This window comes from Argopecten irradians, chromosome 6, assembly GCF_041381155.1.
Source record: "Argopecten irradians isolate NY chromosome 6, Ai_NY, whole genome shotgun sequence".
Lineage (NCBI taxonomy): Eukaryota > Metazoa > Mollusca > Bivalvia > Pectinida > Pectinidae > Argopecten > Argopecten irradians.
Window position 1 is genome coordinate 9,701,742 of NC_091139.1, and position 26,393 is coordinate 9,728,134.

General features: G+C 32.9%; 1 protein-coding gene across 2 annotated transcripts in view; it reads right to left on the reverse strand.

Moving 5' to 3' along the window:
• LOC138324926 (importin-13-like) overlaps nt 1-26,393 on the reverse strand; it is a 41,013-nt gene that overhangs the window by 12,718 nt on the left and 1,902 nt on the right. For both annotated transcript variants that reach the window (XM_069270177.1, XM_069270178.1), the window contains exons 2-23: nt 26,202-26,280; nt 25,115-25,234; nt 24,841-24,899; nt 13,377-13,485; nt 12,377-12,475; nt 11,881-11,934; nt 11,483-11,555; nt 10,845-11,061; nt 9,479-9,563; nt 8,427-8,558; nt 8,094-8,174; nt 7,702-7,840; nt 7,111-7,160; nt 6,381-6,482; nt 5,105-5,252; nt 4,204-4,385; nt 3,637-3,663; nt 2,871-3,005; nt 2,192-2,338; nt 1,677-1,757; nt 417-554; nt 59-155 (exon numbers count right to left, since the gene is read on the reverse strand). In XM_069270177.1, coding sequence (XP_069126278.1) covers nt 59-155; nt 417-554; nt 1,677-1,757; nt 2,192-2,338; nt 2,871-3,005; nt 3,637-3,663; nt 4,204-4,385; nt 5,105-5,252; nt 6,381-6,482; nt 7,111-7,160; nt 7,702-7,840; nt 8,094-8,174; nt 8,427-8,558; nt 9,479-9,563; nt 10,845-11,061; nt 11,483-11,555; nt 11,881-11,934; nt 12,377-12,475; nt 13,377-13,485; nt 24,841-24,899; nt 25,115-25,234; nt 26,202-26,231 — 2,305 coding nt within the window. In that variant the 5' untranslated portion in view covers nt 26,232-26,280. The remainder of the gene's footprint in view (nt 1-58; nt 156-416; nt 555-1,676; nt 1,758-2,191; nt 2,339-2,870; nt 3,006-3,636; nt 3,664-4,203; nt 4,386-5,104; nt 5,253-6,380; nt 6,483-7,110; nt 7,161-7,701; nt 7,841-8,093; nt 8,175-8,426; nt 8,559-9,478; nt 9,564-10,844; nt 11,062-11,482; nt 11,556-11,880; nt 11,935-12,376; nt 12,476-13,376; nt 13,486-24,840; nt 24,900-25,114; nt 25,235-26,201; nt 26,281-26,393) is intronic.

Here is a 26,393-nt window from a genome sequence, read left to right on the forward strand (position 1 = left end):
ATGGCAATCTTCAACACTGAGAATGTCACAATTTTGCATTGGCAGTATTGTATCCTACCTTGTTGATAAAGCTGCAGCGTTTTTTCACTGAGAGCTGATAGCAGTACTCGGACTGTGGTGGAGAATTCAGCATCAGCAGCAAACATCAGGATCAACTGTAACAATTATATCATCAACCGTTCTACACATTATCGGTAAAATCACAATCATTTACACAGCAATTACTACGTACTGTAAAATGTTGTTTTAAATTTAAGAATTATAAACTTCAAACTTCAATTACTCAAAACAAACTTTACCTTAAAGTCAAAAACGAACTTGAGTCAAAAATTTTAATATACAACGTCCTGTAGGTTACAAATAGAAATGATTTAAGTTATCAGGGCCTGGTTTACACATGCAGCCTTGAGACTTACTTGTTTAGCCAGATCTAGGATGGCAGCCTGAGGAACAACTTCATACATCTGTACCACCATTTGGGCAACACTCTGGGACATGGGCGCAAAGTCATCCATTAACGTCGTTAATGACCTCTTAAACAGATCACACACAGCCTGGCGAGGACAACATAAAACAAAACAATCAGTGACTGCGTAGTCCATATGGCTAAGCTCTCTGACTGATACTATCACACATTTGCTGTATTTGATAGACATTAACATCACTACTGAAACTGTTACAGTGTTATAAAAGTACTGACTGAGTTTAACAATTTTACAGGTATGTCAAAGGGTATCACACCCATGTAATGCATAATTCTTTATCACATAACTAGCCCGTCCAGCCATGTCATATGACCATGTCATACGACCATGTCATAAATATCGTAAGACACTATTAAGATGTCATGTGTAGTTTTGATGTCATAATATATATATAACTGGGTTGCACAATCGCCTCAGTTGACAGAAACGTCACATCCTAGCTGGATTTTTACTGCTTTATATAGAGAGGAAATAGATGTCACATGTAGTTTTGATGTCATAATATATATATAACTGGGTTGCACGATTGCCTCAGTTGACAGAAACGTCACATCCTAGCTGGATTTTTACTGCTTTATATAGAGAGGAAATAGATGTCACATGTAGTTTTGATGTCATAATATATATATAACTGGGTTGCACGATTGCCTCAGTTGACAGAAACGTTGCATCCTAGCTGGATTTTTACTGCTTTATATAGTGTCACATGTAGTTTTGATGTCATAATATATATATAACTGGGTTGCACGATTGCCTCAGTTGACAGAAACGTCGCATCCTAGCTGGATTTTTACTGCTTTGCTAAGTTTTACTTATACAGTGTATTTTTATAAATTTAGTTATGTAATAAATAGAATTTTACACTCGTGACTATGTGATATGAAATTTATCAAACTCATTAATACCTTAATCTATAGCGATTTAAATTCGCCTGAAGGTTTGTGGCATTCCAAATTATTGCATTAAATTTCATATCACATCGTAAGATCCTCTATGTATTAATACTTGGCTACTTATAGACAGATACAAGGTGAGATCCCCTTGTCTGGGGCGAGATCCCGTTGTCTGGGACGAGATCCCCTTGTCTGGGGCGAGATCCCCCTGTCTGGGGCGAGATCCCCTTGTCTGGGGCGAGATCCCCTTGTCTGGGACGAGATCCCCTTGTCTGGTGTTATACAGTGAACATCTTACCTCAATAATATTGGAATCACTGATCCATTTGGCCACAAGTTGGTGTATCACAGGTGCTACTTGTTGTAATATCACAAACACCTATCAACAATTTGAAAGTGGTTAATTTATAATTCTATACCTAACCTGGGCTCTTTCCACACATTAATTGCTTAATTAGTTCAATATCTGAGCTTGACTCTTTCAACCAAAGTTGTTTTAACAGACCAGAAGGCCCCATCTTATTAAAATGATCATCAATTTTCTTTTCCATCACGTACGCTTTTATACTAAAATAAAGCAAAAATTCTTTGTTTCAATTACTGCCATTTTCTGGAAATTCTGGTTTAAAAAAATGAATCCTGTCTTATCTGAAGTACAGGCGCCATGCACATTTAGAATTTTTAATTTCTATATACAATGTGTTCTATATAGGGTTGCTTTTACAAAATCTATTTTTGTCAAATCTGTTTGACAAAACTAGAAATGATATAAATACATTTACGGAGTACCTCTAATTAACTACTATTACTTACAGGTTTTGGCTGGTTAGATTTCGGTTTTGGTGTGTTGACGTCGGCCATCTGACTGTTTTCCATTTCACGGTCAGTATCCAGGGAGGCAACCAACCAACTCACCATGTTCAGTTTTAGCAGTATATTATTCTTAATGGACGGGGAAGGCTGGGAAAAGATACATTAAAATATCATCTGTCTGAATAGGCTATGTTTCAGACTATTTAAGTATTCTGTTATAGTTATGTACGAAAAGGAATGTAAAAGCTTCACTACCTTCAAGTCTTTTGAGAAATTTTCAAAATAAATAGTGGTATCTTTCCAAAATATCTTTGGAAACAATTAACATGATTTAAAAAAAAAATATAACTTCAAATATCTGGAAAAATATTAATTTCCTTGCCTCTTTATTTATGAAACCAAAATAGGATTCAACAATTTCCTGTACAGATGCCTAATATTACTGTATATTTGTAAAATTTTGCGAGTGGTTTATTTTTGCTATATTTACGTTATCACTAAAATCCGCTAATTTCAAACATCAGCGAAATATTCGGAAATTCATTGACTTTCAAACGAAAAATAGAACAAAGAATAATTGAAATCAGTGAAATTTACTCTCCATGAGTATGTCTTGTATGAGAAACCATGAAATATCGACCCTGCAAGTCTAAACTGCTATACAGTAATTGCGACTGACCTCCAGTTTGACTAGCTCCTCTAGCTGGTGTATATGAGGAGTGAGGATGGTGTTCAAATACTGCAGGATTTCCTCAAACTTTAACACAGACAAAACTTGGCCAATACACGACATCAGACGTATACATTCTCTTGGCTGAAACAACGGAACACAACAAGAAATATAAAAACACATTTTTAAAAAAATATGTCTGTTTAGTGTAACATTGGCAAAAAAAAATAGGGTCGGTAGGTCGTTTTTTGTTTGTTTTTTTTTTTTAAGTGTCTTTCACTCTAGAGTAATGGCTGGACCCAGAGTCCGAGATCTGAAATCCAGACTTTTAATTTTTTTTGTAGAAAAGTGGGGAAAAAAATAAGGGTTGATTGGGTTACCCTAAACAGACTTATTCTTTTTTTGCCAAAATAAGAGTCAAATCCAAAAACTGGAAAACTGCTTTCACTTTCTTGACTATTCAGTGATGCCTACAGCTTGTTTAGTGGGAAGTGGTGATGTAAATCAATAGTCAACATAATGTCATGATTGCAGAGTGTTTGTCAAACAATATTCAACAAAATGCTATTGTTAGTGTAGAAGAACTTAAAAAACAAAAACAAAAAAAACTCCCAAACTTATTATCAATATATGTATGTAATCTCCACCAAGTTTATTTTCTATGAGGAGCTAAATAATAAAGGTCTGAAATCCATGACTTACATATATATATATATATGAATGTATTAAAATTTAACTGGATAGTAATGTTCTGTTTCATCTGATTAAAACTTACCTTCAAAATGCCACTCTCTAATGCTGTCTGTTCAAAAATAGAAATAAAACGATAAATTGAGCTGACAGTCTTTGTTTTTGATAAGAGTAGTTTAACAAGTATTTTTCACAAATAAGAAGATTTTAGTTACCAGTTACTCAAATAATTGGAACAAACCATATACAGTCAAACCTCATGCAGTCAAGGTCATGATAAAGCTTTGAGTTATCCAACTATGTGAGTAAAATGTTCTTGATTTTATTCTTCAAGAGTGGTTTGAGGCAATGCAAAAAGTTTTGAACAGAGACACAAAAACTGAGATTTTTTTTGTAAATTTTTTTTTTCCAAAAAGAAACCCAAAAACGTACCTGCGCACTATACGCGGGTACGCACAATACGTGCAAAAATACGGTAAGTAAAAAATTCAATCGAGACCAACACAAAACTTCGATTTAAACAAGGCCTTCAAGTGATACAAGTTTGAGCTAACAAATTTCAACTGTAAGTTACAATCATTTTTGTATGAGCCACCATTTTATTATTCAAATTTTAAAGTTAAAGCTTTTATTTCAAGAAAGAAGGTTTTACCTGACTTGAGGTGAGTATCTGGTGGGCATAGGGAGGCATGTGGTTTAGGTTCTCACGACTGACATCCTTCAGCGCCATGGTAGCAGCAGTAGCGGCTTCCGTGTTACATAGACCCTGTAGGATTAGCGGTATCACAGCACTTAAACTGCCAGGGTGACAGTTTATCCACTCTCCAAACGACCCTTTAAATAAACATATCAACCCCATCAATACACAAAATCAAACCTGATAGACAAAAATCAAAATGACTCAAAAATACACTCAAACAACCCAATAATATACACATGAAAATAACTTGTACAGAAAACTGTGACTCTCGGAACAATTCAAAAATTCAAAAGTCAAATTAACTCAAAGTACCGGGGTATGTCTCTCTGATTACAGTTTCAAAATTACTAAAGGCTAAAGTTGAGTTGGAATTGACCACAAAGCAGCCGGTGGAACAAATACAGACTGATGTGCTATACACGGATGTACATTTGTGTTGTCTCCTTGTGATAGAGTGACTTAAGCTTACTTTATAGTGCAACCTTACTGAAACAATTCCAGGAGTTACTTTCACCATTGTTATATTCACCTGTGGACTAAGTCAAAGTGAAACTGAAGGGAAATAAAAACTGACCAATAACATGTGTACAGGGATTTCTTTTGAAGATTACAAGAGATGACTGCCCAGCTTCAAAGCCATACAGTGTACTGTTAATCAATTCTTTTGATTAACATCAAATGACTGACCTACATGTCTCATCTGCAGTTGCACACCGAGCCTCCAGTTTTACTATGACATAGTCCAGGGGTGGATTTAACAGCAGTGGTAGTAACCCCTGGAATATTGAGGATGGTTATAGCTAGGTAGTTGAAACCAATATCTAATTTTATGTCTATGGTTGTAGATACTTACCAATCATGTAGAGAGCAGTGGACACAAACTTGATGTTGTTAAATGGAATTTTTGGCAGAATATTTAACACAGCAGGTAGATAGGACTCCTCTTCTAGGTCAACATTCTCAGCTACTGACCCAAACAGGAAAAATATTCCCTCTACAAGCTGAAATATGATAGCTTGCTGTTAAATCATTATATCATTATTTCTTTAAAACAAGGGGCCCAGAGGGCCTGTAACGCTCACCTGTTTTTTTTATAGTAATTATCACAAAGACTGTTACAATTAGAAAAATTAGCAAAATTGACTCCAAAATTTGTTTAATTTTGAATCACAACCATATAATGATGCTATTGATACCATACAAATATGCTATCCAATACATAGGTTCAGAGAGTAAGTAATTTATATGAAAATAGTAGCCTAATGACCCTATAAGGATGCTACCATTGTATTATGATTGCTCTTCCAAGCTTAATTGCAGAGAAGAAGTCGTTTATATGATAACAGCCAAATTGATCCCTTTTGACCCCGCCCCTCAGCCCCTGGGGGGTCAGTCCCATCATTTGTACAATTTTGAATCCCCACCCTATAAGGATGCTACCATAGCTATGAGTGCTTTCCCATGCTTAGTTGCAGAGAAGAGGTCTTTTAGATGGAAATAGCCAAATTGACCCCTTTTGACCCTGCCCCTCAAGCCCCCAGGGGGTCAGCCCAATCATATGCACAATTTTGAATCACGCCCCTATAAGGATGTTACCATTGAATGATGAGCATAATCCCATGTTTAGTTGCAGAGAAGAAGTCGTTTATATGGAAATAGTCAAATTGACCGCTTTTGACCCCGCCCCTCAGGCCCCAAGGGGTCAGCCCTATCATTTGCACAATTTTGAATCATGACCCTATAAGGATGCTACCATTGCATTATGGGTGCTATCCCATGCTTAGTTTCAGAGAAGAAGTCATTTATATGGACATAGACAAATTGACCCCTTTTGGCCCCGCCCCTCAGGCCACTTGGGGGTCAGCCCCATCATTTGTACAATTTTCAGTTAGTAGCCCATAAGGATGCTATCAGTCAAATTTTGTTGAAATATGAATTGCGGTTACGGAGAAGAAGTCGATTGTTGAAAGATGGACAAACGCCGGACGCCGGATGCCGGACGCCACGGTATGGCATAAGCTCACCTTGGTCCTTCGGACCAGGTGAGCTAAAAATTCTGAAAAATGGTAAAATTGAAAGACTTAAAATAATTATTTTCTCTTTTTTAAGTAAAATCAAAGTAGTTTTACCTGCCACCGAACTTCCTCCACTCTGGAATTTTCTACCATGGTGCGTAGCACACTACATAGGTGGCCTAACAATGGCTCACGCAGTATACTAAAGGAGTACATCTGTCAGAAAGGAGAAATAATAGTATCATTTAAGGAGTACATACAAATAGTCTCATTTAAGGTACATCTGTCAGAAATAATATCATTTATCAATGTTAACTATACAAATTATACTTGTATATGGAGGTCTGGACTTTGAACCAGGACTTTACATCATTTATCAACACATCTATAAATATGTAGTACATCTGTCAAACAGGAAATGGGACATGGGTTACATGTATACCTTTATTTATTTATAAAGAGCTGTATCATTTCTATAATACATATTTTATTGTTCGGGGAAAGATAATTGAAACCTTGAAACTAAAACTAAATCCCAACATCTCAAAGTAAAAACACAAGTTATATATTCATATATGTACTGTAAACATTTTGATTTGGGGGCAACTGAATTCTGATGCATTTTGAACAAGTTAGCACTATGACAAATTAGTTTTTTTCAATAACTGTTATATATCAACTACGATAATTACAGAAAATACAATTAGAACAATCTCGTTTTAGTGCAAATTTTCCGGCACTAGAAGTACTAAAATGAAATTTCTGCTTATATACATGACAATAGTATATCCATATTATCATATGATGAGGGATCCAATATTATTTATCATCAAATAGTTCTCACCATGGTATCCCCAATGTCTTGTCTGTAACAGCGGAATTGTTCCTTCTCCTCTGAAACATTTAAAATTTGATCTATCAAAGGAAGAAGATTTCCTCCACAAGATGATTTTGATCCTATTTTTCTTATTAGGTTTATGGTTTGTGTATTGGAACTGTTACAATTCTTTTTTTTTTACCCCTGGATGAACAATACAGAACTTTGGAATTTTTGCTACAATTTGTCATCAAGTTTTTTCTACTATTTCTTCTTGTGACATGAAGAAAGATTAAAATTCTGACAGAATTATCAGTATTATTCTATATAGACCTTAAGACATTAGTAATAATATACATTAGTAATAATATACAAACATAGGAAAGACTGAAAACAGCATTACAAGGCTCTTTATTCTGATTATTTTATGACAAAAGATAGATTAAGAATTAACATGTGGAGTGACAAGTTAAAAGTCAAATCAGAAATTAAGGTGTCAGGTTACAAAAGAAGTTACATCATTCCCCCCTAAATTCCAAAATGGCCTATTCCTGCCTTTAAACTAGAAGAATCTAAATACGTCTTCAGGGTGAATAGGTTAATGCAATGTGTCATTACCTGCAGTCCAAGACTCGTACTCTTCATCTGTAGGATATTGCACTTTAACCAACAAAATTTCGATCAACGAAAAATAAATGGGCTGAAATATAGGTAACAGGAGTTGTTGACGTTCCTTCTCCGAGTCCAGGATATCATCCTTGAAAAACAACATGCCAAAATGGGTTCATTGTATGTGTTCACGTTTCAATAAAGAAATTGTCGACAAAGGCTTCAGATTTTATAATCCGTTAGTTTCTGAATAATCATGGAACTGTCTTATCAGAATATTGAATATGGCAGTTTTTCATTCTTTGTGACTCTATTCCTTTTAAGATTTAGCACACGATGTTTAAAATAACAGAGAAAATAATGTGAACTTGTAGTTGTAACACATGGGAGTGATGCCTCACCTGTAGTAGGTACCAGAATGTGAAAGACATGTCACTGGTCGTCTCGTCGACGGGGAAATGTCCAGGCAGGGAACAACATGACTGTAACAGTAATGTAGTCAACTTATCATAGGGGGCAACACGACTATAACAGCAAGGTATTCAAGTTTGTCATAGGTAGCAATACAGCTGTAATATTATAGAACAAATGTATCATGATTTTATCATGAGAGCAAACATTACAAGCTATTGACAAATAGTGATTGTAACAAAAGAAGAGAAAATGTAGCGGCCAGACCAGGACTTGAGCCTGGGACCTCCAAACACTAGCCAGATGCTCTACCAAATACGTACCAACACCATCTGTATGAGATTCATCACAATATTGCGGCAGTTCTCGTTCTCACTGATGGAACACTCCAGTAACATTTTGGTGTGATTTTCTGCCAGAGCGATTACGATCTGGGCTATCCCGTTACACACATCCTGCAGTGTAATATAATGTTAGGTGATAGATTGTAATCACATAGAAATATTAAACGAAAATTGAAATATCAAAACAGAAGAGATTATAACATCATAACTTTATATTGTCTATATTTTTTCTACGAGATTAACAATAAAATATTTCACTGACATGCACATACTATATATATATCGATAGTTAGAAAGAATTCAAAATAATCCAAATGGAATAGTTCAATATACTTCAATCTTGTTTTTATCAGATGCAGATGCTATCAAAAATACGCGCGAATCTGTGCCGTCATCTTTGGCGTCAGGTTTTGTGACGTCACTGCTGACGGTGCCGTGCGCTTGAGAACATGCACAGTTTATATTGGACCAGTACTTTTATTGCGTTGTCCTTGTATATGTGTAAATTAAAACCACTTACAGTAATTTTAAAACGTATGCTGATAACACATTTAGTCTAGTACAGAAATTTCAAATCTCGTCGTGCTGATAACGAGAATTAAAACATGGCTGCCTACATGGAGGCGCGAGACTTTTCCCGCGGGACACAATTTCAAAGTCCAAGGGGTACAGGGATGTATTGGAATTTGTAAGCTCACACACGTGTTATGGTTAGTAGAGCTTCGCTCTACGCGGCCTTCGGCCGCGCAGAGAGCTGCGCTCATAGAAATATTAAACGAAAATTGAAATATCAAAACAGAAGATCCCTACTGTTATAAATTACCCAGAACCCCATTATATAAAGTTTTATACATTTACACAGTATAAGTACTTTGTCGCTCGGCTTTTCAGCTACTGAGACAATGTCAAGTACAGATTTCAATCTATTGTATGACAGTAACGTAGAATAAAGATTATATAAAGATGCTCAGGTCTCGTGTTCTGTCATCCCTGCTTCTACAGACTTTCACACCAGAAAGGATTCTACTAACCATATCAGGAGTCTCCACCGCTCGCTGGTACATGTCTTTTAACTGTAGTACAGAGGGAATCAACTTCTGTATCGTGTTAGGAAATCTATAAACATAAACATGTAGACAAATATATATGTAGTTTTAGTCCCATTTTCAATCAAATTTTCTTTGCATTCTAATAGAACAATGAGATCCTGAATGAAGGACCATAGTACCACAACAAAAAGGTAGGTTTAATACATAAAACACATTGTCATTAAAGTAACATTTTTCATATGACTTTGCATTTTAGCTTTTTCTATACATTATTTTAAACATCAAATATTTCAGAAGAAATGTTTATTTCATAATATTGTTTATCTCAAAAGAGTTGACAATTATGCTGATGGGTATTAACCCATTTCCCTGATGAATTTGGGATAAGGCCATGAAAATTGAATTTTGAAGAAAGAAATCTTCATATTTTAAAATTATTCAACATCAGGTTAAAAGCTAGTTTAATGCTTTAGTACTACCTGACCCCCAAACAGCAATTTTTTACCTGATCTTTTAAAAAACATAACATACCTGTGGCTATTTTTACCTGATTTTTGGACATACCTTTGGCTATATTTACCTGATCTTTTGACATACCTATGGCTATTTTTACCTGATATTTCGACATACCTGTGGCTATTTTTACCTGATATTTCAACAAACCTGTGGCTATTTTTACCTGATTTTTGATATACCTGTGGCTATTTTTACCTGATCTTTTGACATACCTGTGACTATTTTTACCTGATCTTTTTACATACTTTTGGCTATATTTACCTGATTTTTTTACATACCTGTGAGATTTTTACCTGATCTTTTGACATACCTGTGGCTATTTTTACCTGATCTTTGACATACCTGTGGCTATTTTTACCTGATTTTTGGACATACCTTTGGCTATATTTACCTGATCTTTTGACATACCTATGGCTATTTTTACCTGATATTTCGACATACCTGTGGCTATTTTTACCTGATATTTCAACAAACCTGTGGCTATTTTTACCTGATTTTTGATATACCTGTGGCTATTTTTACCTGATCTTTTGACATACCTGTGACTATTTTTACCTGATCTTTTTACATACCTTTGGCTATATTTACCTGATTTTTTTACATACCTGTGAGATTTTTACCTGATCTTTTGACATACCTGTGGCTATTTTTACCTGATCTTTGACATACCTGTGGCTATTTTTACCTGATATTTCAACAAACCTGTGGCTATTTTTACCTGATATTTCAACAAACCTGTGGCTATTTTTACCTGATTTTTGATATACCTGTGGCTATTTTTACCTGATCTTTTGACATACCTGTGAGATTTTTACCTGATCTTTTGACATACCTGTGGCTATCTGGGTGTGCGAAGACGTTGACTAAAGAATCAACTGCTGTATCAAACAACTGACTGTTTTGTAATGCTGCAAACACCTGGATGATGACCTGCTGACTATCGATAGGTGGCACTCCAAACTCCACCCACGACGAGAAACATTTGAGAGCCTGCTCGAATATCTCTGGGGGTGAGCCAGGGGTCATCAATCCCTGAAGTAACGGCAACACTGTAACCCAGGAGGGAAAACAATTACTTTACAATTATGCTCCCTTTCATAACATCAAAGCTAACTTTAATTAGGGTAATTAATCACTATCTGAAGACAGTTTAGCTTCTTTATCTCAATTTAGCTAATAACTCAACAGTTCTCAGATATTAAAAATTTCTCTGCAAAATGTACATGCTAATGTCAAGTTCTTATTTATCTTTAATATTTGCTTCCTCCACATGTAAAAAAAATCTTCCACAGGAAAAAACCATCAACTTTCTATCTATAATGTAGAAAAGTGCCTCATCCAATGTGTTCTGTCTTTGAATAGCATGTTTAATTTTCACAAGATGAAATTGTAACCAATTATTCAATTTCCAATATGACATTACAACAAAAGATAACTAGTAAGATAACTAGTAAGATAACTGGTAAGTACCATGCTGAAGACTCTTTCCAAGCTCTGTTCTGAGGATGCCACGGCGGTATTCAGCAAGGTTGGCACTGAAAAACTGAAAAAGATTGATTCTATAATATATATATATATTTAACACCAATATAAAATAACAGATGCTGTGATATATATATTTACAAATATGAATTTTACCTTACTACTAAATTTTATAGATGAAATTCTAACTTAATTTTCACAGAAAAATGAAAATACATGCATAATGATAATTTTATACTGTAAACAAAAGAGATGGTAAACTACTCATCAGCATTCTTGGGAAAAAAACCACATAAATTTTTAGAAAAATACTCTTAATTAGTCATTGTAAATTTTTTTCCTTCAAAATCTGAGTTGTACACATTATAGATACTAAGGAGTCCTACCTCTTCTGGTAAGACACGTAGAGTCTCCAGTAACAGGTGGCATCGCTGTAAATTCTGAAAAAAAACCATCAATTTTTTTAATACAAGATGTCACAAGACAGGACGGAAAATTACTACACTGTACAATTATACTCCCCTTAAACATGTTATTACCAGAGGAAAACCCCCAATTTACCCATAACTTATCCTATTATGCTAAATGTCACAGTAGTTCTAACTAAATCAAAATTAACAGGCTTTCATGGTCATGGTTAACAAAAAAATAATTTGAGACAGCAAGAGCTACAATTATCACAGTATGTATGAATTATTTAATCTTACATAATTCATTTTACTTACAGTGAGGTTTGGTATATCATGGTTAAAAGCAGGTTCATTTGTTGATAGAAAAATTATTTAAGACAGGGATGCCACAGTATCGCATAACTCACCTTGGTCCTTTGGACCTAGTGAGCTTAAAATAATCTAAGACAGGGATGTGATGACTGTTACTTACAGTGAGATTTGGTATGTCCTCCTGTTGAAACATATCAATCAGAGTCTTCAGTGGATCAGGCCAAGTCTCTGGTGTGGTGTGTAGGATCATGGACGATAACTGTGGGAAAGGAAATTTCTTATAACTAGGAAATATATAGACGATTAACTAGGGGGGGGGGAGGAAATTTCTTATAACTAGGAAATATATAGACGATAACAGGGGGAAAAGAAATCTTTTATAACTAGGAAATACATAGACAATAACTGGGGGAAAGGAAATCTCTTATAACTAGGACATACATAGACAATAACTGGGGGAAAAGAAATCTCTTATAACTAGGACATACATAGACAATAACTGGGGGAAAGGAAATCTCTTATAACTAGGAAATATATAGACGATTACAGAGGAGGGGGGTTGAGTTGGGTTTGTGGGTTTGTTTAGTTTTACGTCCTATTAACAGCCAGGGTCATGTAAGGCCATGCCAGGTTTGTTGGTGGTGGAAAGCCGGAGTACCCGGAGAAAAACCACCGGCCAGTACCTGGCAACTGCCCCACATGGGATTCGAACCCGCATCCCAGAGGTGGAGGGCTTGTGTAATATATGTCGGGGGGAGGAAATCTCTTATAACTAGGAAATTATAGATGATAGAAGGGGGAAATTTAATTCCTAAGAGCATTTAAACAACAAAAAAAAAATTGATTTCTGAAAAAAAAAATCAAACAATTCAGCACCACTAGGGTTAAGATATTTCTTATAACAATCACTTCTATTTGTAATTTTATCAGACTCCGTTTGTTTTGTTGGCTAAATATGGATTAGATTGCAACATCACGTAGTAATGTCATATTTCATCATAATAGGTTTTAATTTCAGAATTTAAGAACAGAGTATGAATAGTCTAAAGTAACATTCCAATTGATCTTTCCACTTCACCAGGTTGAGGCCTTAGGTAAAACAAATAGACATTTCGATATAATCAGGATTTTAGTCTTCAGATGTATTTTATCAAACCTACAGCCACACAAAGTCGTGTCAGAACAATCTTTGGTCCATTTCCGAAGTAAATGATTCTCTCCAGAAGTTGAGTTTTGAGTCCTTCATACTGATCCTCAGGGACTTCAAACCTGAATTACAAAAAACACAACTGTTATCAAAATCACTCTTTATAGTTCCATTACTGATTTCAAAATATTCTTTTATCAACACAGATGATTTTTTTAAGTAGTATGGTTTGATTGCTTTACATAAATATTTTACAGTCAGGGTAATTCAAGAATGTGTGAGGATTAGGACGTAGCAGAAAGTCAGAGTATCCAGAGTAAAACCATCAGCCTACAATCAGTATCTGAGAGGGCTAATAAAGATAATGCCTGTTAACAATTCCTTTCATAATAACATATTACAATGAAATATTCTGAAATGAAAAGTCTCTGAGCCATATGAGATTCAAACTTTTGACCCACAGGTGGAGGGTTTATAGGCAATACATGTACAAGTATATACAGGCAATATTGATAACTTGAATACCCGATGCCCTAATGATTAGGATACTAAGATCAAGATTTATCCCTTCAGCCACATGTTTGTTTGTTATCAGTTGGAGGTGGTGGATTTTGTTATAACTTCTTAGGTATCTTGCTTTTTGTTATTATAAAAAACCATTTAATTTAATCCTAAAAGGTTGACTCAATGTGAATAATTATACTCAGGTGTCAGGTGATTCATCAAATGAATCCTATTCTGATGTTGTATATCCATATCTAAAGATACCTATTCTGATGTTATATATCCATATCTAAAGATACCTATTCTGATGTTATTTATCTACATCAAAAGATTCCTATTCTGATGTTATATATCCACATCAAATGATCCCTATTCTGATGTTATATATCTACATCAAATGATCCCTATTCTGATGTTATATATCCACATCAAATGATCCCTATTCTGATGTTATTTATCTACATCAAATGATTCCTATTCTGATGTTATATATCCACATCAAATGATCCCTATTCTGATGTTATATATCCACATCAAATGATTCCTATTCTGATGTTATATATCCACATCAAATGATTCCTATTCTGATGTTATATATCTACATCAAATGATCCCTATCCACATCAAATGATCCCTATTCTGATGTTATATATCCACATCAAATGATCCCTATTCTGATGTTATATATATCCCACATCAAATGATCCCTATTCTGATGTTATATATCCACATCAAATGATCCCTATTCTGATGTTATATATCCACATCAAATGATTCCTATTCTTGATGTTATATATCCACATCAAATGATCCCTATTCTGATGTTATATATCCACATCAAATGATCCCTATTCTGATGTTATATATCCACATCAAATGATCCTATTCTGATGTTATATATCCACATCAAATGATCCCTATTCTGATGTTATATATCCACATCAAATGATCCCTATTCTGATGTTATATATATCTACATCAAATGATCCCTATTCTTGATGTTATATATCTACATCAAATGATTCCTATTCTGATGTTATATATCCACATCAAATGATTCCTATTCTGATGTTATATATCCACATCAAATGATCCCTATTCTGATGTTATATATCCACATCAAATGATTCCTATTCTGATGTTATATATCCACATCAAATGATCCCTATTCTGATGTTATATATCCACATCAAATGATCCCTATTCTGATGTTATATATCTACATCAAATGATTCCTATTCTGATGTTATATATCTACATCAAATGATTCCTATTCTGATGTTATATATCCACATCAAATGATTCCTATTCTGATGTTATATATCCACATCAAATGATTCCTATTCTGATGTTATATATCCACATCAAATGATTCCTATTCTGATGTTATATATCCACATTGAATGATTCCTATTCTGATGTTATTATATCCACATCAAATGATCCCTATTCTGATGTTATATATCCACATCAAATGATTCCTATTCTGATGTTATATACCACATCAAATGATCCCTATTCTGATGTTATATATCCACATCAAATGATTCCTATTCTGATGTTATATATCCACATCAAATGATTCCTATTCTGATGTTATATATCCACATCAAATGATCCCTATTCTGATGTTATATATCCACATCAAATGATCCCTATTCTGATGTTATATATCACATCAAATGATTCCTATTCTGATGTTATATATCCACATCAAATGATTCCTATTCTGATGTTATATATCCACATCAAATGATTCCTATTCTGATGTTATATATCCACATCAAATGATTCCTATTCTGATGTTATATATCCACATCAAATGATTCCTATTCTGATGTTATATATCCACATCAAATGATTCCTATTCTGATGTTATATATCCACATCAAATGATTCCTATTCTGATGTTATATATCCACATCAAATGATTCCTATTCTGATGTTATATATCCACATCAAATGATCCTATTCTGATGTTATATATCCACATCAAATGATTCCTATTCTGATGTTATATATCCACATCAAATGATTCCTATTCTGATGTTATATATCCACATCAAATGATCCCTATTCTGATGTTATATATCCACATCAAATGATTCCTATTCTGATGTTATATATCCACATCAAATGATCCCTATTCTGATGTTATATATCCACATCAAATGATTCCTATTCTGATGTTATATATCCACATCAAATGATTCCTATTCTGATGTTATATATCCACATCAAATGATTCCTATTCTGATGTTATATATCCACACATCAAATGATTCCCTATTCTGATGTTTATTTATCCACATCAAATGATTCCTATTCTGATGTTATATATCCACATCAAATGATTCCTATTCTGATGTGTTATATATCTAACATCAAATGATCCTATTCTGATGTTATATATCCACATCAAATGATTCCTATTCTGATGTTATATATCCTACATCAAATGATTCCTATTCTGATGTTATATATCCACATCAAATGATTCCTATTCTGATGTTATATATCCACATCAAATGATTCCTATTCTGATGTTATATATCTACATCAAATGATTCCTATTCTGATGTTATTATATCCACATCAAATGATTCCTATTCTGATGTTATATATCCACATCAAATGATTCCTATTCTGATGTTATATATCCACATCAAATGATCCCTATTCTGATGTTATATATCCACATCAAATGATCCTATTCTGATGTTATATATCCACATCAAATGATTCCTATTCTGATGTTATATATCCACATCAAATGATTCCTATTCTGATGTTATATATCCACATCAAATGATTCCTATTCTGATGTTATATATCTACATCAAATGATTCCTATTCTGATGTTATATATCCACATCAAATGATCCTATTCTGATGTTATATATCCACATCAAATGATTCCTATTCTGATGTTATATATCCACATCAAATGATTCCTATTCTGATGTTATTATATCCACATCAAATGATTCCTATTCTGATGTTATATATCCACATCAAATGATCCCTATTCTGATGTTATATATCCACATCAAATGATTCCTATTCTGATGTTATATATCCACATCAAATGATTCCTATTCTGATGTTATATATCCACATCAAATGATCCCTATTCTGATGTTATATATCCACATCAAATGATCCCTATTCTGATGTTATATATCCACATCAAATGATTCCTATTCTGATGTTATATATCCACATCAAATGATTCCTATTCTGATGTTATATATCCACATCAAATGATCCCTATTCTGATGTTATTATATCCACATCAAATGATTCCTATTCTGATGTTATATATCCACATCAAATGATCCTATTCTGATGTTATATATCCACATCAAATGATTCCTATTCATCATGATGTTATATATCCACATCAAATGATCCTATTCTGATGTTATATATCCACATCAAATGATTCCTATTCTGATGTTATATATCCACATCAAATGATCCCTATTCTGATGTTATATATCCACATCAAATGATTCCTATTCTGATGTTATATATCCACATCAAATGATTCCTATTCTGATGTTATATATCCACATCAAATGATTCCTATTCTGATGTTATATATCCACATCAAATGATTCCTATTCTGATGTTATATATCCACATCAAATGATTCCTATTCTGATGTTATATATCACATCAAATGATTTCCTATTCTGATGTTTGTTATATATCCACATCAAATGATCCCTATTCTGATGTTATATATCCACATCAAATGATCCCTATTCTGATGTTATATATCCACATCAAATGATCCTATTCTGATGTTTATATATCCACATCAAATGATTCCTATTCTGATGTTATTATATCCACACATCAAATGATTCCTATTCTGATGTTATATATCCACATCAAATGATTCCTATTCTGATGTTATATATCCACATCAAATGATTCCTATTCTGATGTTATATATCCACATCAAATGATCCCTATTCTGATGTTATATATCCACATCAAATGATTCCCTATTCTGATGTTATATATCCACATCAAATGATTCCCTATTCTGATGTTATATATCCACATCAAAATGATTCTATTCTGATGTTATATATCCACATCAAATGATTCCTATTCTGATGTTATATATCCACATCAAATGATCCCTATTCTGATGTTATATATCCACATCAAATGATTCCTATTCTGATGTTATATATCCACATCAAATGATCCCTATTCTGATGTTATATATCCACATCAAATGATCCCTATTCTGATGTTATATATCCACATCAAAATGATTCCTATTCTGATGTTATATATCCACATCAAATGATTCCTATTCTGATGTTATATATCCACATCAAATGATTCCTATTCTGATGTTATATATCCACATCAATGATTCAAAATTCTGAATGTTATATATCCACATCCCCCCCCCCCTATTCTGATGTTATATATCCACATCAAATGATCCCTATTCTGATGTTATATATCCACATCAAATGATCCCTATTCTGATGTTATATATCCACATCAAATGATCCCTATTCTGATGTTATATATCCACATCAAATGATTCCTATTCTGATGTTATATATCCACATCAAATGATTCCTATTCTGATGTTATATATCCACATCAAATGATCCCTATTCTGATGTTATATATCCACATCAAATGATCCCTATTCTGATGTTATATATCCACATCAAATGATTCCTATTCTGATGTTATATATCCACATCAAATGATTCCTATTCTGATGTTATATATCCACATCAAATGATTCCTATTCTGATGTTATATATCCACATCAAATGATTCCTATTCTGATGTTATATATCCACATCAAATGATTCCTATTCTGATGTTATATATCCACATCAAATGATTCCTATTCTGATGTTATATTATCCACATCAAATGATCCCTATTCTGATGTTATATATATGATCCACATCAAATGATCCCTATTCTGATGTTATATATCCACATCAAATGATCCCTATTCTGATGTTATATATCCACATCAAATGATCCCTATTCTGATGTTATATATCCACATCAAATGATCCCTATTCTGATGTTATATATCCACATCAAATGATCCCTATTCTGATGTTATTATCTACATCAAATGATGTTATATATCCACATCAAATGATTCCTATTCTGATGTTATATATCCACATCAAATGATCCCTATTCTGATGTTATATATCCACATCAAATGATTCCTATTCTGATGTTATATATATCCACATCAAATGATCCCTATTCTGATGTTATATATCCACATCAAATGATTCCCTATTCTGATGTTATATATCCACATCAAATGATCCCTATTCTGATGTTATATATCACATCAAATGATCCCTATTCTGATGTTATATATGATCCCTATGTATATACCACATCAAATGATCCCTATTCTGATGTTATATATCCACATCAAATGATTCCTATTCTGATGTTATATATCCACATCAAATGATTCCTATTCTGATGTTATATATCCACATCAAATGATTCCTATTCTGATGTTATATATCCACATCAAATGATTCCTATTCTGATGTTATATATCCACATCAAATGATTCCTATTCTGATGTTATATATCCACATCAAATGATCCCTATTCTGATGTTATATATCTACATCAAATGATCCCTATTCTGATGTATTCTGATGTTATATATCCACATCAAATGATTCCTATTCTGATGTTATATTATCCACATCAAATGATTCCTATTCTGATGTTATATATCCACATCAAATGATTCCTATTCTGATGTTATATATCCACATCAAATGATCCCTATTCTGATGTTATATATCCACATCAAATGATTCCTATTCTGATGTTATATATCCACATCAAATGATCCCTATTCTGATGTTATATATCCACATCAAATGATCCCTATTCTGATGTTATATATCCACATCAAATGATTCCTATTCTGATGTTATATATCCACATCAAATGATTCCCTATTCTGATGTTATATATCCACATCAAATGATCCCTATTCTGATGTTATATATCCACATCAAATGATCCCTATTCTGATGTTATATATCCACATCAAATGATCCTATTCTGATGTTATATATCCACATCAAATGATCCCTATTCTGATGTTATATATCCACATCAAATGATTCCTATTCTGATGTTATATATCCACATCAAATGATTCCTATTCTGATGTTATATATCTACATCAAATGGGATCCCTATTCTGATGTTATATATCCACATCAAATGATCCCTATTCTGATGTTATATATCCACATCAAATGATCCCTATTCTGATGTTATATATCCACATCAAATGATCCCTATTCTGATGTTATATATCCACATCAAATGATCCCTATTCTGATGTTATATATCCACATCAAATGATCCCTATTCTGATGTTATATATCCACATCAAATGATCCCTATTCTGATGTTATATATCCACATCAAATGATCCCTATTCTGATGTTATATATCCACATCAAATGATTCCTATTCTGATGTTATATATCCACATCAAATGATTCCTATTCTGATGTTATATATCCACATCAAATGATCCTATTCTGATGTTATATATCCACATCAAATGATCCCTATTCTGATGTTATATATATCCACATCAAATGATCCCTATTCTGATGTTATATATCCACATCAAATGATCCCTATTCTGATGTTATATATCCACATCAAATGATTCCTATTCTGATGTTATATATCCACATCAAATGATCCCTATTCTGATGTTATATATCCACATCAAATGATCCCTATTCTGATGTTATATATCCACATCAAATGATTCCTATTCTGATGTTATATATCCACATCAAATGATTCCTATTCTGATGTTATATATCCAAATCAAATGATTCCTATTCTGATGTTATATATCCACATCAAATGATCCCTATTCTGATGTTATATATCCACATCAAATGATCCCTATTCTGATGTTATATATCCACATCAAATGATCCCTATTCTGATGTTATATATCCACATCAAATGATCCCTATTCTGATGTTATATATCCACATCAAATGATCCCTATTCTGATGTTATATATCCACATCAAATGATCCCTATTCTGATGTTATATATCCACATCAAATGATCCCTATTCTGATGTTATATATCTACATCAAATGATTCCTATTCTGATGTTATATATCCACATCAAATGATCCCTATTCTGATGTTATATATCCACATCAAATGATCCCTATTCTGATGTTATATATCCACATCAAATGATCCCTATTCTGATGTTATATATCCACATCAAATGATCCCTATTCTGATGTTATATATCCACATCAAATGATCCCTATTCTGATGTTATATATCCACATCAAATGATCCCTATTCTGATGTTATATATCCACATCAAATGATCCCTATTCTGATGTTATATATCCACATCAAATGATCCCTATTCTGATGTTATATATCCACATCAAATGATCCCTATTCTGATGTTATATATCCACATCAAATGATTCCTATTCTGATGTTATATATCCACATCAAAAATGATCCACATCTATTCTGATGTTATATATCCACATCAAATGATCCCTATTCTGATGTTATATATCCACATCAAATGATCCCTATTCTGATGTTATATATCCACAATCAAATGATCCCTATTCTGATGTTATATATCCACATCAAATGATCCCTATTCTGATGTTATATATCCACATCAAATGATCCCTATTCTGATGTTATATATCCACATCAAATGATCCCTATTCTGATGTTATATATCCACATCAAATGATCCCTATTCTGATGTTATATATCCACATCAAATGATCCCTATTCTGATGTTATATATCCACATCAAATGATTCCTATTCTGATGTTACATATCCACATCAAATGATCCCTATTCTGATGTTATATATCCACATCAAATGATTCCTATTCTATTCTGATGACCTATTTGATATATCCACATCAAATGATTCCTATTCTGATGTTATATATCCACATCAAATGATCCCTATTCTGATGTTATATATCCACATCAAATGATCCCTATTCTGATGTTATATATCCACATCAAATGATCCCTATTCTGATGTTATATATCCACATCAAATGATCCCTATTCTGATGTTATATATCCACATCAAATGATCCCTATTCTGATGTTATATATCCACATCAAATGATCCCTATTCTGATGTTATATATCCACATCAAATGATCCCTATTCTGATGTTATATATCCACTTTCGGTTTATATCCACATCAAATGATCCCTATTCTGATGTTATATATCCACATCAAATGATTCCTATTCTGATGTTATATATCCACATCAAATGATTCCTATTCTGATGTTTATATATCCACATCAAATGATCCCTATTCTGATGTTATATATCCACATCAAATGATCCTATTCTGATGTTATATATCCACATCAAATGATCCCTATTCTGATGTTATATATCCACATCAAATGATCCTATTCTGATGTTATATATCCACATCAAATGATCCCTATTCTGATGTTATATATATCCACATCAAATGATCCCTATTCTGATGTTATATATCCACATCAAATGATCCCTATTCTGATGTTATATATCCACATCAAATGATCCCTATTCTGATGTTATATATCCACATCAAATGATCCCTATTCTGATGTTATATATCCACATCAAATGATCCCTATTCTGATGTTATATATCCACATCAAATGATTCCTATTCTGATGTTATATATCCACATCAAATGATTCCTATTCTGATGTTATATATCCACATCAAATGATCCCTATTCTGATGTTATATATCCACATCAAATGATCCCTATTCTGATGTTATATATCCACATCAAATGATCCCTATTCTGATGTTATATATCCACATCAAAATGATCCCTATTCTGATGTTATATATCCACATCAAATGATCCCTATTCTGATGTTATATATCCACATCAAATGATCCCTATTCTGATGTTATATATCCACATCAAATGATCCCTATTCTGATGTTATATATCCACATCAAATGATCCCTATTCTGATGTTATATATCCACATCAAATGATTCCCTATTCTGATGTTATATATCCACATCAAATGATCCCTATTCTGATGTTATATATCCACATCAAATGATCCCTATTCTGATGTTATATATCCACATCAAATGATCCCTATTCTGATGTTATATATCCACATCAAATGATCCTATTCTGATGTTATATATCCACATCAAATGATCCCTATTCTGATGTTATATATCCACATCAAATGATCCCTATTCTGATGTTATATATCCACATCAAATGATCCCTATTCTGATGTTATATATCCACATCAAATGATCCCTATTCTGATGTTATATATCCACATCAAATGATCCCTATTCTGATGTTATATATCCACATCAAATGATCCCTATTCTGATGTTATATATCCACATCAAATGATCCCTATTCTGATGTTATATATCCACATCAAATGATCCTATTCTGATGTTATATATCCACATCAAATGATCCCTATTCTGATGTTATATATCCACATCAAATGATTCCTATTCTGATGTTATATATCCACATCAAATGATCCCTATTCTGATGTTATATATCCACATCAAATGATCCCTATTCTGATGTTATATATCCACATCAAATGATCCCTATTCTGATGTTATATATCCACATCAAATGATCCCTATTCTGATGTTATATATCCACATCAAATGATTCCTATTCTGATGTTATATATCCACATCAAATGATCCCTATTCCTGATGTTATATATCCACATCAAATGATCCCTATTCTGATGTTATATCATATCCACATCAAATGATCCCTATTCTGATGTTATATATCCACATCAAATGATCCCTATTCTGATGTTATATATCCACATCAAATGATCCCTATTCTGATGTTAATATCCACATCTAGTTATAAATGATCCCTATTCTGATGTTATATATCCACATCAAATGATCCCTATTCTGATGTTATATATCCACATCAAATGATCCCTATTCTGATGTTATATATCCACATCAAATGATCCCTATTCTGATGTTATATATCCACATCAAATGATTCCTATTCTGATGTTATATATCCACATCAAATGATCCCTATTCTGATGTTATATATCCACATCAAATGATCCCTATTCTGATGTTATATATCCACATCAAATGATTCCTATTCTGATGTTATATATCCACATCAAATGTTCCTATTCTGATGTTATATTATATCCACATCAAATGGTTCCTATTCTGATGTTTATGTTATATATCCACATCAAATGATCCCTATTCTGATGTTATTTATCTACATCAAATGATCCCTATTCTGATGTTATATATCCACATCAAATGATCCCTATTCTGATGTTATATAACCACATCAAATGGTTCCTATTCTGATGTTATATATCCACATCAAATGATCCCTATTCTGATGTTATATATCTACATCAAATGATTCCTATTCTGATGTTATATATCCACATCAAATGATCCCTATTCTGATGTTATATATCCACATCAAATGATTCCTATTCTGATGTTATATATCCACATCAAATGATTCCTATTCTGATGTTATATATCCAAATCAAATGATTCCTATTCTGATGTTATATATCCACATAAAATGATTCCTATTCTGATGTTATATATCCACATCAAATGATTCCTATTCTGATGTTATATATCCACATCAAATGATTCCTATTCTGATGTTATATATCCACATCAAATGATTCCTATTCTGATGTTATATATCCAAATCAAATGATTCCTATTCTGATGTTATATATCCACATAAAATGATCCCTATTCTGATGTTATATATCTACATCAAATGATCCCTATTCTGATGTTATATATCTACATCTAAGCCTTCCTCACACAACTTACCAGTATCTTGATATTTTAACATGTAAAGTGTTGGCACCAAAATATTGCACTTCTGTATTCTGGAAACAAAACAAAAGATGTAAATCAGAAGCACACATAAAGGCAAGCCCTTCTAAAGATAAAATAAATTCATTTTTCAGACTTAAAAAAAAATCTATTATCATGTATTTTAACAATATTTACTAGTAAAGCTTACTTTACAATGTAAATAAAATGTTTTAGGTAAATTCAACCAAATTAACAAGTAATTGGTTCCTACTGGGGCAGTGAATACCTTATCTGTGCCGAGAAGTTCCCAGCAGAAGGACCAGGCATCAGGAGAGATCTGTGCGGCTGTCAGCCATTGGTGAACCTGGTGATGTAGGCATGCTGTCTGGTAAAACTGGAGCACCGCCTGTGGTAAACGAAACATTTATTAGTGTTTACATTTTCACTGCAGCCCTATGAAGCTTTACCAAGCACAATTGGCATTCATCAGTCTATGAACTGTCATCTGCTTATGATGATGTCATTATAATTGTGATATCACAATTGTCGTGCCAGTGATCACAGAAGATGGCTGTTCAAATGACTGTTCCTTCTTTGACGATAATGAATTCTTTATAGATGCAAATTCTCTTCAGTCTTGTGATTTTATTATAAAATTGTTATCAAATGTAAATATAAGCATTGAACATCTTTCAGTTGGCATGTACAGCCAATATGAATGGCAACTGGACAGAACTGCAACTGGACAGAATTCCTCTGTACAGTGGTCATTCCATATTGGCTATGCATGCCAATTGAAAGAACATCCAATGCTGAAATAAAATTGCTAGTAATCTACTCTAAAACTGGAGCATGTTTGGTGCCTGTGGTATACGAAACATTTATCATATTATCATTAAGTCTTTGGTGTACAGCAAACATGGCTGAATGAAATTGCTCCTTTCAAGTTACTGGCAATCTACTCTAAAACTGGAGACCTGGACTTGGTTAATAGAAAATTTATCTGTACAGAAGATTAAAGGTTATCTAACAGTAGTTATCATATTTTCTTTACTTCATATAATAATATGTTCATTTTTCTCAATTGTTCATATGATTTCTTAGATTTTTAGCAACAAGTCATCTTCAAATTTGTTTTGTTTAACCTCCTATTTTACATCATTTAAGGATATGCATGGCAGTTGGAAGCCAGAAAACCTTTAGAGAACCTAACTAGCAACAACCCCACAATCGAATTAAAACTCAAAAGTTATTGCACATTATTTACAATAATAAAAAGACAAAGGTAGAAATGTCTCATCTACTTATAAGCACCAACTTAATCAACAGAAATCAAATTAATTACAAGAATAGAATGATCATCAAATATTTACCTGCTCAACAGCAGCAGCCTGGAAAGTCATTGTTTGTCAGTGTTGATACTCAATCTACACCATTGTCTAAAACTTGCACCTACAAAATAAACAGTATTATATTGGTGTTATCTATATATCTTTGTTCCTGAAATCATTTTAGCATTATTGACAGTTTTAACAATATATATATTTTTTGATTACAACAATATT